The sequence below is a fragment of the Salvelinus sp. IW2-2015 genome, unplaced genomic scaffold (assembly GCF_002910315.2).
Source record: "Salvelinus sp. IW2-2015 unplaced genomic scaffold, ASM291031v2 Un_scaffold3765, whole genome shotgun sequence".
In the NCBI taxonomy this organism is placed as follows: domain Eukaryota; kingdom Metazoa; phylum Chordata; class Actinopteri; order Salmoniformes; family Salmonidae; genus Salvelinus; species Salvelinus sp. IW2-2015.
In genome coordinates, this window is record NW_019945039.1 from 40708 (window position 1) to 54699 (window position 13992).

At 45.4% G+C, this 13992-nt stretch overlaps 1 protein-coding gene and 1 pseudogene across 1 annotated transcript; both read left to right on the forward strand.

Moving 5' to 3' along the window:
- Positions 1–3465, forward strand: part of LOC112076462 (laminin subunit alpha-5-like) — a 17732-nt pseudogene extending 14267 nt beyond the window's left edge.
- Positions 3466–8840: 5375 nt separating this feature from the next.
- LOC112076463 (laminin subunit alpha-5-like) lies at positions 8841–11590 on the forward strand. The gene is made up of 4 exons (XM_024143230.1): positions 8841–8852; positions 8937–9077; positions 9408–9569; positions 11429–11590. Exons 1-4 carry the CDS (start codon positions 8841–8843, stop codon positions 11588–11590), a joined length of 477 nt encoding a protein of 158 aa, XP_023998998.1.
- The last annotated feature ends 2402 nt before the right edge of the window (positions 11591–13992 follow it).

Below are 13992 nucleotides of genomic sequence, written 5' to 3' on the forward strand. Positions count from 1 at the left end.
CCGAGAGGATTTGTATAGATTCTATAGGTTGTAAAATTCTATTTAGGTTGGTATATATTCTATAGGTTCTATAGAATTCTATAGGTTGATTATAGATTTCTATAGGTGATATATATTTATAGGATTCTATAGGTTGTATATGATTCTATAGGCCGTAGATTTATAGGTTTATGATTCTATAGGTTGTATAGATTCTATGGTTGTATAGATTCTCTATAGGTTATATAGATTCTCATAGGTTGTATAGATTGTTTTGTGTGAAGAAACAGTGAGGTTTGGTGTGGCAGACACAAGGTGAGGTTTTGGTGTGAGAACACAACGTTGAGGTTTGGTGTGTAGAAACAATGTGAGGTTTCGGTGTGAGAAACAAGGTGAGGTTTTTGGTGTGAGAAACAAGGTGAGGTTTGGGTGTGAGAACGGAACATGAGGTTTGGTGTGAGACAAACAGCATGAAGGTTTTGGTGTGTGGTGAAAAACGTGAGGTTTTGGTGTGGAGAAACAACGTGAGGTTTTGGTGTGAGAAAACACGTGAAGGTTTGGTGTGAGAAACAAGTGAGGTTTGTTGTGAGAACAAGTGAGGTTTGTTGTGAGAAACACAGTGAGGTTTGTTGTGAGAAACAGCATGAGGTTTGGTTGTGAGAAACAACGTGAGGTTTGGTGCTGAGAAACAAGTGAGGGTTTGGTGTCGAGAAACAGCATGAGTTTGGTGTGAGAAACAACGTGCAGGTTTGTTGTGAGAACACAGGATGAGGTTTTGGTGTGAGAAACAGGATGAGGGTTTGGTGGTGAGAACAGCATGAGGTTTGGTGTGAGAACAGCATGAGGTTTTGGTGTGAGAAACAATGTGAGGTTTGGTGGGTGAGAAACAACGTGAGGTTTGGTGTGAGAAACACTGAGGTTTGGTGTGAGAAACAGCATGAAGGTTTGGTGTGAAAACAGCATGAGGTTGGTGTGAGAAACAGCATGAGGTTTGGTTTTGTGAGAAACACATGAGGTTTGGTGTGGAGAAACAATGAGGTTTGGTGTGAGAAACATCAGGGTGGGGTGTGAAACAATGAGGTTTGGGTGTGAGAGAAACAAGCTGAGGTTGTGTGAGAACAATGAGGTTTGGTGTGAGAAACAACATGAGGTTTTGGTGTGAGAAACAGTGTGAGGTTTGGTGTGAGAGAACAATCATGAGGTTTTGGGTGAGAGACACATGATTGGTGAGACAGTGTGACAGGTTTGGTGTGAGAAATAACATGAGGTTTTGGTGTGAGAGTAGAATCTATATAATATATATAACCTATGGAATCTATACAACCTATAGAATCTATACAACCTATAGAATCTATACAACCTATAGAATCTATATAATATATATACAACCTATATAATCTATACAACCTATAGAATCTATAGAACCTATGACATCTATAGAACCTATAGAATCTACAGACCCTATAGAATCTATATAATATATAGAATCTATATCACCTATAGAATCTATATAATATATAGAATCTATATCACCTATAGAATCTACAGAACCTATAGAATCTATATAATATATATAACCTATAGAATCTATACAACCTATAGAATCTATACAACCTATGACATCTATACAACCTATAGAATCTACAGACCCTATAGAATCTATATAACCTATAGAATCTATACAACCTATAGAATCTATACAACCTATAGAATCTATATAATATATATATCACCTATAGAATCTATATAACCTATAGAATCTATACAACCTATAGAATCTATATAATATATATAACCTATAGCATCTATACAACCTATAGAATCTATATAATATATATAGAACCTATAGAACCTATATAATATATTTAGAACCTATAGAATCTATAGAACCTATAGAATCTATATCACCTATAGAATCTATATCACCTATATAATCTATATAACCTATAGAATCTATACAACCTATAGAATCTATATAATATATATAGAACCTATAGAACCTATATAATATATATAGAACCTATAGAATCTATAGAACCTATAGAATCTATATAATATATATAGAACCTATAGAATCTACAGAATCTATATAATCTATATAACCTATAGAACCTAACATCATTGTGTGTGTCAGGACTATGTTCTGGTGGTGCCAGAGAGCAGCTACAGTTCCAGTTACCTGTCTGAACAGCCTCTGGACAAATCATATGACTTCATCAGCAACTGTGGACAGAACAGCTTCTACATCAAGTGAGTTTACTGTACAGCGTGTCTGTGTCTATATTGATGTTGTTAAAAGCTAAAACACGTTACAGTAGTTGTTGCTAAACAGCTGAACAGATACTTGCTCAAATTTAATTTCAGTACCCAGAACCAAATCTCACCGGGTCAGTAGCTGGACAGCTAATCGTCTGTCACTAGACTCACTACAGACTCACTAGAGACTCAACTAAGACTCAACTAGAGGACTCACTGAAGACTCACTAGCAGACTCACTAGCAGACTCACTAGAGACTCACTGTCACTAGCAGACTCACTGCAGACTCACTCAGGACCTCACTAAGATCACTAGACTCACTAGAGACTCACTGTGTGGAATAACCTCCCTCCTCTCCTCTTCTTTGTCCACCCCCCCCCCCCCCCCCCCCCCACTCTCTCTCTCCAGTCCTGCCACAGCCTCTCCATTCTGTCGTAGTTCAGCCATCTCTCTCTCTGCGTTCTTCAACAACGTGCCATGCACTGGGTGCCAGAGGTGGGCGCGACACGATACCTGCGAAACCCCTCCGGCGGCAGTGCCAGTGCCAACCTAACGTGCATCCGCGGGATACCTCACAGTGGCCACGGCTACTGGGTTCCCCAACAGTAGAGGTCTGAGTCACTACACAGGGCCTGCTCCAATGTGGGATGGAGGACGAGGAGGATGGAGGATAGAGGGAGGAGGAGAGGAGAAGAGGAGGATGAGGGAGGAGGGATGGAGGAAGAGGGAGGAGGATGAGATCGAGGGAGGAGGGATGGAGAAGAGGAGGTGGATAGGGGGTAGGGATGGGAGACGAAATGCAGGAGGATGAGGAGGAGGAGTTGTTGAGGGATGGAGGAGGAGTAGAGTGTTGAGGGAGAGGAGAGCTGAGGAGGAGAGGAGCTGGGGATGATAGGAGGGGATGGGAGAGGGAGATGGGATAAGCAGGAGGGAGAAAATCTGAATGTGTTTATTGCACTGTATTGTCCTTGTGTATTCATTCACTTCTACACCACACTAACTCCTCTTCGCCTGCTCCTCTCCTCTCCTCTCCTCTCCTCTCCTCTCCTTATCTCCCTCTTCCGTCTCCCTCTCCCTCTCTCTCCTCTCTTCCATCTCCTCTCCTCTCCTCTCCCTCTCCCCCTCTCCTCTCCTCTTGCAGTTGTGTCCAGTGTGTACACGGTGCTGTGTAGCCGGTGACTGGACGTATCTGCCCCACCGAGGACCCTGTCCAGATTGTATCCAGTTGAGCCCCAGACTTCAGTGTCATCCTTCTGGTCCGCCGCTGTGATCGTACTCGCAATGCTCCCGCTCCTGGCTTGTAGTAACATCACTCCCTCGACGTCAGCATGTGACACCGACAGGACAGGCCAGGTAAAACCAACTAAATTTACCTGTGGCCAACTGGTCTAGAGCGTTTCTAGAGACGGTTTGAAGGCGGTTCTAGAGCGGTTTCTAGAGGCTGGTTTCATAGAGGCGTTTCTAGACGTTCTAGAAAACACAACTTACCATCTGCCTAACTCTTAAACAGATCATCGGATACAATGTACTCCCCATTCCTCCACCTCTCTTCTCTTGTACGCCCCCTCTTCTCTTCTCTTTACCCTCCCGCTCCTCCCCTCTCTCTCTTTCCCCACCTCCCCATCTCTCCCCGTCTGCCTCTCGTTACCCCTCCCCTCCCTTCTCTCGTGACCTCACCTTCCCCTCTCCTCGTCCTCCCTCTCTTCGTGCTTGACCCTCCCTCCCCTCCTTCTTTACCCTCACCCCCCTCTTCCTCTCTTTACCCTCACCTCCCCTCTCTTCTCTTGTACCTCCTCCCCTCTCCTTCTCTTGTACCCTCCCCCTCTTCCTACCCCCCTCGTCTTTCTCTTGTACCCTCACCTCCCCTCTCTCCCTCTCTTCTCTTGTTACCTCCCTCCCCTCTTCTCTTTAGCCCTCCCCCCGCTCTCCTCTCTTGTACCCCTCTCCTCCCTCCCTCTCCTCTCCCTCCCCTCACCCTCCCTCTCCTCTTCTGTACCTCCCCTCCCCTCTCCTCCCTCTCTTCTTGTTACCCTCACCTCCCCTTCTCTTTCTTTACCCTCACCTCCCCTCTCTTCTCTTGTACCCTCCCTCCCCTTCCTCTCTTGTACCCTCCCCTCCCCTCTCCTCACTTGTACCCTCTCCTTCCTCCTCCCTCTCTCCTCTCCTCCCCTTTTCATTCCCTCCTCTTCTCCTCCGTTCCTCGTGAGCATCCTGATAAAAAGACATTCTGCATGTCAACATTGTTCAATCTCTGTTCCCATCTCAGCAGGAATGTGTGTCTGTCGTGCTACATGACAGGGATGTCTGAAAGCATCTCTCTATACTGTGACCTATAGCCTTTATATCAGCCTGCCTGCCTGAGCACTGACACCTGGCACTGAGGCACACACACACACAGACGCCGACACACACACACACATAGCATCCACTACACACAACACACAATGCACAACACACACACACACACGCACACACACATGACACACACACAGACCAATCAAACATGTCCCACACACACCACAACACACAACCACACACCACACACACACACACACACTGCACACGCACAAAAGACGCCATGCACACACACACACACACACAGCAGCACAACACACTCACACACACACACACACACACATGCACACACAAACAGACGCATGCACACACACACACACCACACCAGCATGCACACACCACTCACAGGCACGCACACACACACACACACACACACACACACACACATACCACCACACACACACACACACCACACACACACACAACACACCACTGAAACCAAGACCACGGCTAACACAGCCAAACTTTGAGTGATTAATCAATAGTGAGAATCATCATTGACATGTGTAGTTGAATATGATACCACAACGAATATCTGACTGTCAAATATGTGACCACTGACTGACTGGTTCATAATGAAGATTCTCCTGTACCTGCTGTTACCTACCGACTGACTGGTTCATAATGAATATTCTCTTACTGTGATGTTACTGACTGAACTGGTTTCATAATGAATATTCTCTGTACTGTATGTTACGACTGACTGCTTCATAATAATATTCTCTCGTACGTGATGATACCTACTGACTGACTGGTTCATAATGAATATTCTCTCTGTACTGTGATGTTACCTACTGACTGACTGGTTCTTAATGAAATTCTCTCTGTACTGTATGTTACCTACTGACTGACTGTTCATAATTGAATATTCTCTGTACTGTGATGTTACTGACGACTGTATATAAAATCTCTCTTGTACTGGTTGTACCTACTGACGACTGGTTCATAATGAAATTCTCTTGATGTTACGACTGACTGGTTCATAATGAATATTCTCTCTGTTACTGTGATGTTACCTACTGACTGACTGTTCTAAATGAATATTCTCTGTACTGTATGTTACCTACTGAGACTGGTTCATAATAATATTTCTCAACGATGATGTTACCTACTTACTGACTGGTTCATAATGAATATTCTCTGTACTGTGTTGACCTACTGACTGACTGCATAATGAATATTCTCTTACTGTATGTTACCTACTGACTGAACTGACTGGTTCATAATGAAATTCTCCTACTATTTCCTATATGACTGGTCAAAGAATATTCTCTTACTGTGATGTTTACCTACTGACTGACTGCTATAATGAATATTCTCTGTACTGTATTTATCCTACTACTGACTGTCATAATGAATATTCTCTTACTGTGATTTAGCCTTACTGACTGACTGTTCAATAATGAATATCTCTGTACTTTGATGTTACCTACTGACTGACTGGTTCATAAGAAGTATTCTCTACTGTGATGTTACCTACTGACGTGTACTGGTTCATAATTAATTTCTCTCTGTACTGTGATGTTACCTACTGACTGACTGGTCATAATGAATTCTCTTACTGTATTTACCTACTGACTGACTGGCATAATGAAATTCTCTGTAACTTGATGTACCACTGACTGACTTTTCAAAGAATATTCTCACTGTGATGTTACCTACTACGACTGACTGTTCATAATGAATATTCTCTCTTACTGTGATGTACCTACTGACGACTGCGGTTCATAATGAATATTCTCTTGTACTTGTGATGTTACCTACTACTGACTGACTGGTTCATAATGAATATTCTCTCGGTACTGTGATTTCCTACTGAACTGACTGTTCATAATGAATATTCTCTTACCTGTGATTACCTACTGACTGACTCACTGGTTCATAAGTAATATTCTCTCTTACTGTGATGTTACCTACTGACTGACTCGTTCATAATAATATCTCTGTACTTGATGTTACCTACGACTGACGTCATAATGAAATTCTCTGTACTGTATGCTTACCTACTGACTGACTGACTTCTAATGAATATTCTCTCTTACTTTGTGTTACCTACTAGCTGGACTTCATAATGAATATTCCTGACTGTGAGTTTACCGACTGATCTGTGTTCAAATGAATATTCTCTGTACTTGATGTTACCTACTGACTGACTGTTTCATAATGAATTCTCTTTACTGTATTTATCCTACGACTGACGACTGTTTCATAATAATATCTCTCGTTACTGTGATTTACCTACTGACTGAACTGGTTCATAATGAATATTCTCTGTACTGTGATGTTACCTACTACTGACTGACTGGTTCATAATAATATTTCTCTGTCTTGATGACCTACTCGCTGCGTCAATATCTCTACTGATGTTACCTACTATGACTGACTGGTTCATTAATGAATATTCTCTCTGACGTATTTACCTACTGACTGACTGGTCCATAATGAATATCTCTGTACTGTATGTACCTACTGACTGACTGTCATAAGAATATTCTCCTGTACTGATGTACCTACTGACTGACTGTTCATAATGAATACTCGTACTATGTTACCCTGACTGACTGACTGGTTTCGCTCTAGTCAACAACTATGTCCGTCGTCACTTTTCATGTTACCCCACTGTAGCCGTGACTGCACACGCGGGACAGGAGGTGTGTTTACCGGACATCCTCTGCAATGTCAACTGTTCCACACTTCTCTGTCCGTGTCCCCTCCCCCTGTCACTGGCCACTCCTTCCGTCCCACTCCTGTCCGTCCACACTCCCTACTTCGTGTCCACACTCCTCCGTCCGTGTCCACACTCCCTCCTGTCCCTCCGTGTCCACACTCTCTTCCGTTCCACACTCCACTGTCCGGTCCACACTCCTCCTGTCCGTGTCACACTCTCCTACTGTCCTGTCCACACCCTCTCCGTGTCCGTCCACACTCCCTCCTGTCCGTGTCCCACTCCCTACTGTCCGTGTCCCACTCCTCCTGTCCGTCCAGCACTCCCTCCTGTCCGTGTCCACACTCCCTCCTGTCCGTGTCCACACTCCCTCCTGTCCTCTGTCCACACTCCCTACGGTCCGTGTTCCACACTCCCTACGTGTTCCACACTCCTCCGTCCGTGTCCACACTCCCTCCTGTCCGGTCCCACTCCCTACTGTCCGTGTCCACACTCCTCCTGTCCGTGTCCACACCCCTCCTTCCCCCCCTCCACTGTCCGTTGTCCACACTCCCACTGCCGTTCCACACTCCCTACTGTCCGTGTCACACTCCCTCCTGTCCGTGTCCACACTCCCTCTGTCCGTGTCCACACTCCCTCTGTTCCGTGTCCACACTCCCTCCTGTCCGTGTCCACACTCCCTCCTTCCGTGTCCACACCTCCTCCTACTGTCCGTGTCCACACTCCCTCCTGTCCGTGTCCACCACTCCTCCTGCCGTGTCCACACCCCTCCTGTCCGTGCCACACTCCCTCTGTCCGTGTCCACACTCCCTCTTCCGTGCCACACCCCTTGCTTCCGTGTCCACCACTCCCTCCTGTCCTGTCCACACTCCCTCCTGTCCGTGTCCACACTCCCTCCTGTCCGTGTCCCACTCCCTCCTGTCCGTGTCCCACTCCCTGCTGTCCGTCTCCACACTCCCTGTCCGATGTCCACACTCCCTGCTGTCCGTGTCCCAACTCCCTCCTGTCCGTGTCCGCACTCCCTCCTGTCCGTCGCACTCCTGCTCTCCGTGTCCGCAACTCCCTGCTGTCCGTGTCCGCACTCCCTGCTGTCCGTGTCCCCACTCCCTGCTGTCCGTGTCCGCACTCCCCTGCTGTCCGTCCGCACTCCCCTCCTTCCCGTGTCCGCACTCCCTGCGTCCGTGTCCACACCCCTCCTTCCGTGTCACCACTCCCTCCTGTCCTGTTCCACACTCCCTGCTTCCTGCCACCCCCTCCTGTCCTGTCCACACTCCCTCCTGTCCGTCCAACTCCCTCTTCCGTTCCAACCACCCTACTGTCTGTGTGACCTCCACCCTACTGTCTGTGTGACCTCCACCCTACTGTCTGTGTGACCTCCACCCTACTGTCTGTGTGACCTCCTCCCTACTGTCTGTGTGAACTCCACCCTACTGTCTGTGTGAACTTTACTTTAATGTCAATGTAAAATGTATTTCCTCTCTCTGCTACATAACATAACGAATCCTTTTTTTTAAAAGGCTGGCCATTTTTTTCCGTGTACCCTTAGATTGGTATTTAGAGGCATATTGAGTTATTTAATTTTTCATGGTCTTTCGAGTTGGATATGTTCAACCAGGAAGCAGATCCTCACAAGGACGTTATTGGCCAAGTAGCAGAACTTTGTCACTTTCCTTTTTTCAGGAGAATGTCCAGGATGGTCGTTGTGACCAGTGCAGAGTGGAGACCTTCCACCTTGACCCCACCAACCCTAAAGGCTGCACTTCCTGTTTCTGTTTCGGAGCCACCAACCGCTGTCGTAGCTCTGAGAAACGACGGACTGAGGTAGAGGACAGAGGACAGGGGGATGTGCTTATAGTTTGTGTGTTTGCTCAACAGTTTCATATTTTGCCCGCAGGTTCACAGATTATATTACAACTGTCATAAAACTCAGGAGATGTACTGTTTGTTCTGCAACACAATTTAGTTTTAAATCAATGCTGTGTGGTTTAAGTAAAGTTTGTTTTACACGTATTAACATTGTTTATGTGTAGTAATATGTAATGTGTATAATCCCCAGGTGAAGGACATGATGGGTGCTGCTGGGAGCAGACAGACAGGAAGTGTTATATTAATGTTATATTATAATGTAATGTTATTATACCATCTCTATAGGTGATGGACATGATGGTCTGGGTGCTGCTGGGAGCAGACAGACAGGAAGTTCCTGTGACAGTATATCCTGGACAGGATGTGGTGGAGGCGGACCTTGGTGATGTACCTGATGTCTACCAAGACCTCCTGTGGCACGCTCCTAGAACATACCTGGGAGACAAGGTACGGACAAGATACCACATGATAAAACACAAGTTAAAATAGTATTGTTATATATAAATGGCATTGTCTCCTCTTCAACATACATACAGGTTCAGAGAGTTCAACATTTGTACGTTTTAGTAATTTAGCAGACACTGATCCAGAGAAATTGACAGTTAGTAAGTCTTATCCTGCCAAAAGCAATGAGGCTAACACCTCTGACCCATTGTCTGTTAAACAATAATTAGATCAACTGTGACTTGTGCAGGTGGGAGAGGGCGGGAGAGGGCGGGAGAGGGCGGGAGAGGGCGGGAGAGGGCGGGGAGAGGGCGGGGAGAGGGCGGAAGCTGCTGGGGTGGTGAAATAAATGCATCGAGGTTGGTGGTGAGGTTTTTGCAGGAGCAAAAGGAGGCTACATCAGATATACTAGTGCTAAGGACTATATATAGTTCACACACACACACCACCACACACACACAACACACACACACACACACACACACACACACACACACACACCACACACACACACACACACACACACACACACACACACACACACACACACACACACACACACACACACACACACACACACACACACACACACACACACACAAGAGGATGTGCAGACAGACAGAGTGTATAGAGATAGGGATCTTTGTTTTGTCTAGAGTATAACACCTGGCTTATCTTGCCTTTTGAACAAGCTTAGTTACCCTTCCTTTAGCATTAGTGCTTGTTCACAAGACTCTCTGTCTCTCCCGGTGTTCTGTCACTTCCTCTCTTCTCTGTCCTTCCTGTTCTTCTCTGTCTTTCTCTTCCTGTCTTCTCTGCTCTTCCTGTCTTCTCTTTCTCTTCCTGTCTTCTGCCCTCTTCCTGTCTTCTCTGTCTTTCTCTTCCTGTCTTCTCTGTCTCTTCCTGTCTTCTCTTTCTCTCCTTGTCTTCTGCCTCTTCCTGTCTTCTCTGTCTGTCTCTTCCTGTTTTCTCTGTCTCTTTCTGTCTTTTCTGTCTTCTCTGCTCCTTCTGTTTCTTCCTCGTCTTCTCTGTCTCTTCCTCGTTCTTCTCTGTCTCTTCCTCGTCTTCTCTGTCTCGTTCCTCTTCTTCCTTCTGCTCTTCCTGTCTCCTCTGTCTCTTCCTCATCTCTGCTGGCTCTTTCTGTCTCTTGCCTCGTCTTCTTCTCTGCTCTTCCTCGTCTTCTCTGTCTCCCTCATCTTCTCTGGCTCTTCCTGTCTTCTCTGTCTCTTCCTCATCTTCTCTGGCTCTTTCTGTCTCTTCCTCATCTTCTCTGGCTCTTTCTGTCTCTTCCTCGTCTTCTCTGGCTCTTCCTTGTCTTCTCTGGCTCTTCCTTGTCTTCTCTGGCTCTTCCTTGTTTTCTCTGCCTCTTCCTGTCTTTTCTGTCTTCTCTGTCTCTTTTTGTCTTCTCTGTCTCTGTCTCTTCCTGTCTTCTGTCTCTTCCTCGTCTCTTTCTGTCCTCTCTGTCTCTTCCTGTCTTCTCTGTCTCTTTCTGTCTCTTCCTCGTCTTCTCTGTCTCTTCCTCGTCTTCTCTGTCTCTTTCTGTCTCTTCCTCGTCTTCTCTGTCTGTTCCTCGTCTTCTCTGGCTCTTCCTCGTCTTCTCTGGCTCTTCCTCGTCTTCTCTGGCTCTTTCTGTCTCTTCCTGTCTTCTGTCTCTTCCTGTCCTCTCTGTCTCTTCCTGTCTTCTCTGTCTCTTCCTGTCTTCTCTGTCAATATCGATCTCTCTGTATCGGTCTCTTTCTATCTCTTTATTGTTATTCCTCTCTTATTTCTGTCTTGCTCTCCACCTCTTTTTTCTCTGTCCCTCTCTCTCTCTCCATCTCTCCTTCCCTCCCTCTCATCCCTCTCTAATCATCTCTATCTAGGTGTCGTCTTATGGAGGCTATCTGCGGTACCGTCTCCACACTCAGACTATGAGAGGAGATGTTGTCTCTCTGCCCGCTGAAGCCTCTCGACCGGACGTCATTCTCAAGGTGCCCATCCCACCACAGGGACCCCATGCTTTACACCCAAACACAGTAGAATGATGTTCACGCCAAAGTGATACTTGGTATCCTTTGAAGCGTCTGAAATAAAGTATGAAGTATGTAAACCTTGTTCCAGAGATCTGGTTCAATTCTGCAACAACAAAAAAAGAGGTGCGTGTGTCATTTAAATGCTGTGTGTACAGAGCCTTCGGAAAGTTTTCAGACCCCTTGACTTTTTCCACATTTTGTTACGTTACAGCCTTATTCTAAAATGGATTAAATAGTTTTTTCCCCTCATCAATATACACACAATACCACATAATGACAAAGCAAAAAAAAAATGTTTGACATTTTTGCTAATAAAAAAACGTTTTAAAAAACGACCACATTTACATAAGTATTCAGACTCTTTACTCAGTACTTTGTTGAAGCACCTTTGGCAGCGATTACAGCATCGAGTCTTCTTGGGTATGACGTTACAAGCTTGGCACATCTGTATTTGGGGAGTTTCTCCCATTCTTCTCTGCAGAGCCTCTCAAGCTCTGTGAGGTTGGATGGAGAGTGTTGCTGCACAGCTATTTTCAGGTCTCTCCAGAGATGTTCTATTGGGTTCCAGTCCGGGCTCTGGCTGGGCCACTCAAGGACATTCAGAGACTTGTACCGAAGCCACTCCTGCGTTGTCTTGGCTGTGTGTTTAGGGTCATTGTCCTGTTGGAAGGTGAACCTTCGCCACAGTCCGAGGTCCTGAGTGCTCTCTCATCAAGGATCTCTCTGTACTTTGCTCTGTTCATCTTTGCCTCGATCCTGACTAGTCTCCCAGTCCCTGACGCCGAAAAACATCCCCACAGCATGATGCTGCCACCACCATGCTTCACCGTAGGGATGGTGCCAGGTTTCCCCCAGACATGACGCTTGGCATTCAGGCCAAAGAGTTCAATCTTGGTTTCATCAGACCAGAGAATCTTGTTTCTCATGGTCTGAGAGTCCTTTAGGTGACTTTTGGCAAACTCCAAGTGGACTGTCATGTGCCTTTAACTGAGAAGTGGCTTCCGTCTGGCCACTCTACCATAAAGGCCTGATTGGTGGAGTGCTGCAGAGATGGTTGTCCTTCTAGAAGTTTCTCCTATCTCCACAGAGGAMCTCTGGAGCTCTGTAAGAGTGACCAACGGTTTCTTGGTCACCTCCCTGACCAAGGCCCTTCTCCTCCGATTGCTCAGTTTGRCCGGGYGGCCAKSTCTAGGAAGAGTCTWGGTGGTTCCAAGCTTCTTCCATTTAAGAATGATGGAGGCCACTGTGTTCTTGGGGACCTTCAATGCTGCAAAAATGTTTTGGTACCCTTCCCCAGATCTGTGCCTCGACACAATTCTGTCTCGGAGCTCTACGGACAATTCCTTCAACCTCATGGCTTGGTTTTTTCTCTGACATGCACTGGGACCTTATATAGACAGGTGTGTGCCTTTCCAAATCGAGTCTCATAACAAAGGGTCTGAATACTTATGTAAATAAGGTATTTCTGTTTATTATTTTTAATAAATTAGCAAACATTTCTAAAAAAACATTAGATTGATAAGGGGGAAAAGTAATTTAGTCAATTTTAGAATAAGACTGGAAAGTAACAAAATGTGGAAAAAGTCAAGGAGTCTGAGTACTTTCCAAATGCACTATATGCCTTTCTCAGTCAACTGAGGAGCTATTCTCATTCACATGTGAATACGGCAGTAAGGCTGGTTAAATCCTGTTGATTCAGTGTAGGCTGTTCTCATTCACAAATTACATAGCCAGTAAGCTGGTTAATCCCTTTGATAATGTAGCTGTTCATCTTCACCTGAAACTACCATAATGATGCTGGTTAAGTCGCTGTTGATTATGTAGGCTGTTCTGCATTAAACTACCAGTATAGTGCTGGTTAAATCCCTGTTGATATGTAGCGTTCTCATTCACCTGAAATACGCATAAAGGCTGGTTAATCCCTGTTGATAATGTATTGTTCTCATGTCAGCCTAGACTACCAGGTAAGTACGTGGTGTCTCAATCCCTGTTGATAATGTAGCTGTTCTCATACCTAACTCCAGTAAGGGGTGGTGAATCCTGTTGATATATGTAGCTTTCTCAATTCACCGAATACCAGTAAAGCTGGTTAATCCCTGTTGATATGATAGTGTTCTCATTCACATTAAACTGCCAAAGGAAGGCTGGTTAAACCTGTTAATAATGAGCTTTTCTCATTACGTACCAGTAAAGGCTGGTGGTAATCCCTGTTTGATAAATTACTTTTCTCATTCACCAGACTACCGAGTAAAGTGGTTAATCCGCTGTTGATAATGTGCTGTTCTCATTCACATTAACTAACCAGTAGGCTGGTTAACCCTTGTTGTAATGTAGCTGTTCTATTCACATTAAAGTACAGTAACTGGTTAAGTCCCTGGTTGATAATAGTACTTTTCTCATTTCATCATGAACTA

Coding starts and splice junctions, on each gene's coding strand:
- LOC112076463 (XM_024143230.1), top strand. Junction 9,078..9,407: donor CTGAGAAACGACGGACTGAG/GTAGAGGACAGA, acceptor CCATCTCTATAG/GTGATGGACATGATGGTCTG. Junction 9,570..11,428: donor GAACATACCTGGGAGACAAG/GTACGGACAAGA, acceptor ATCTCTATCTAG/GTGTCGTCTTATGGAGGCTA.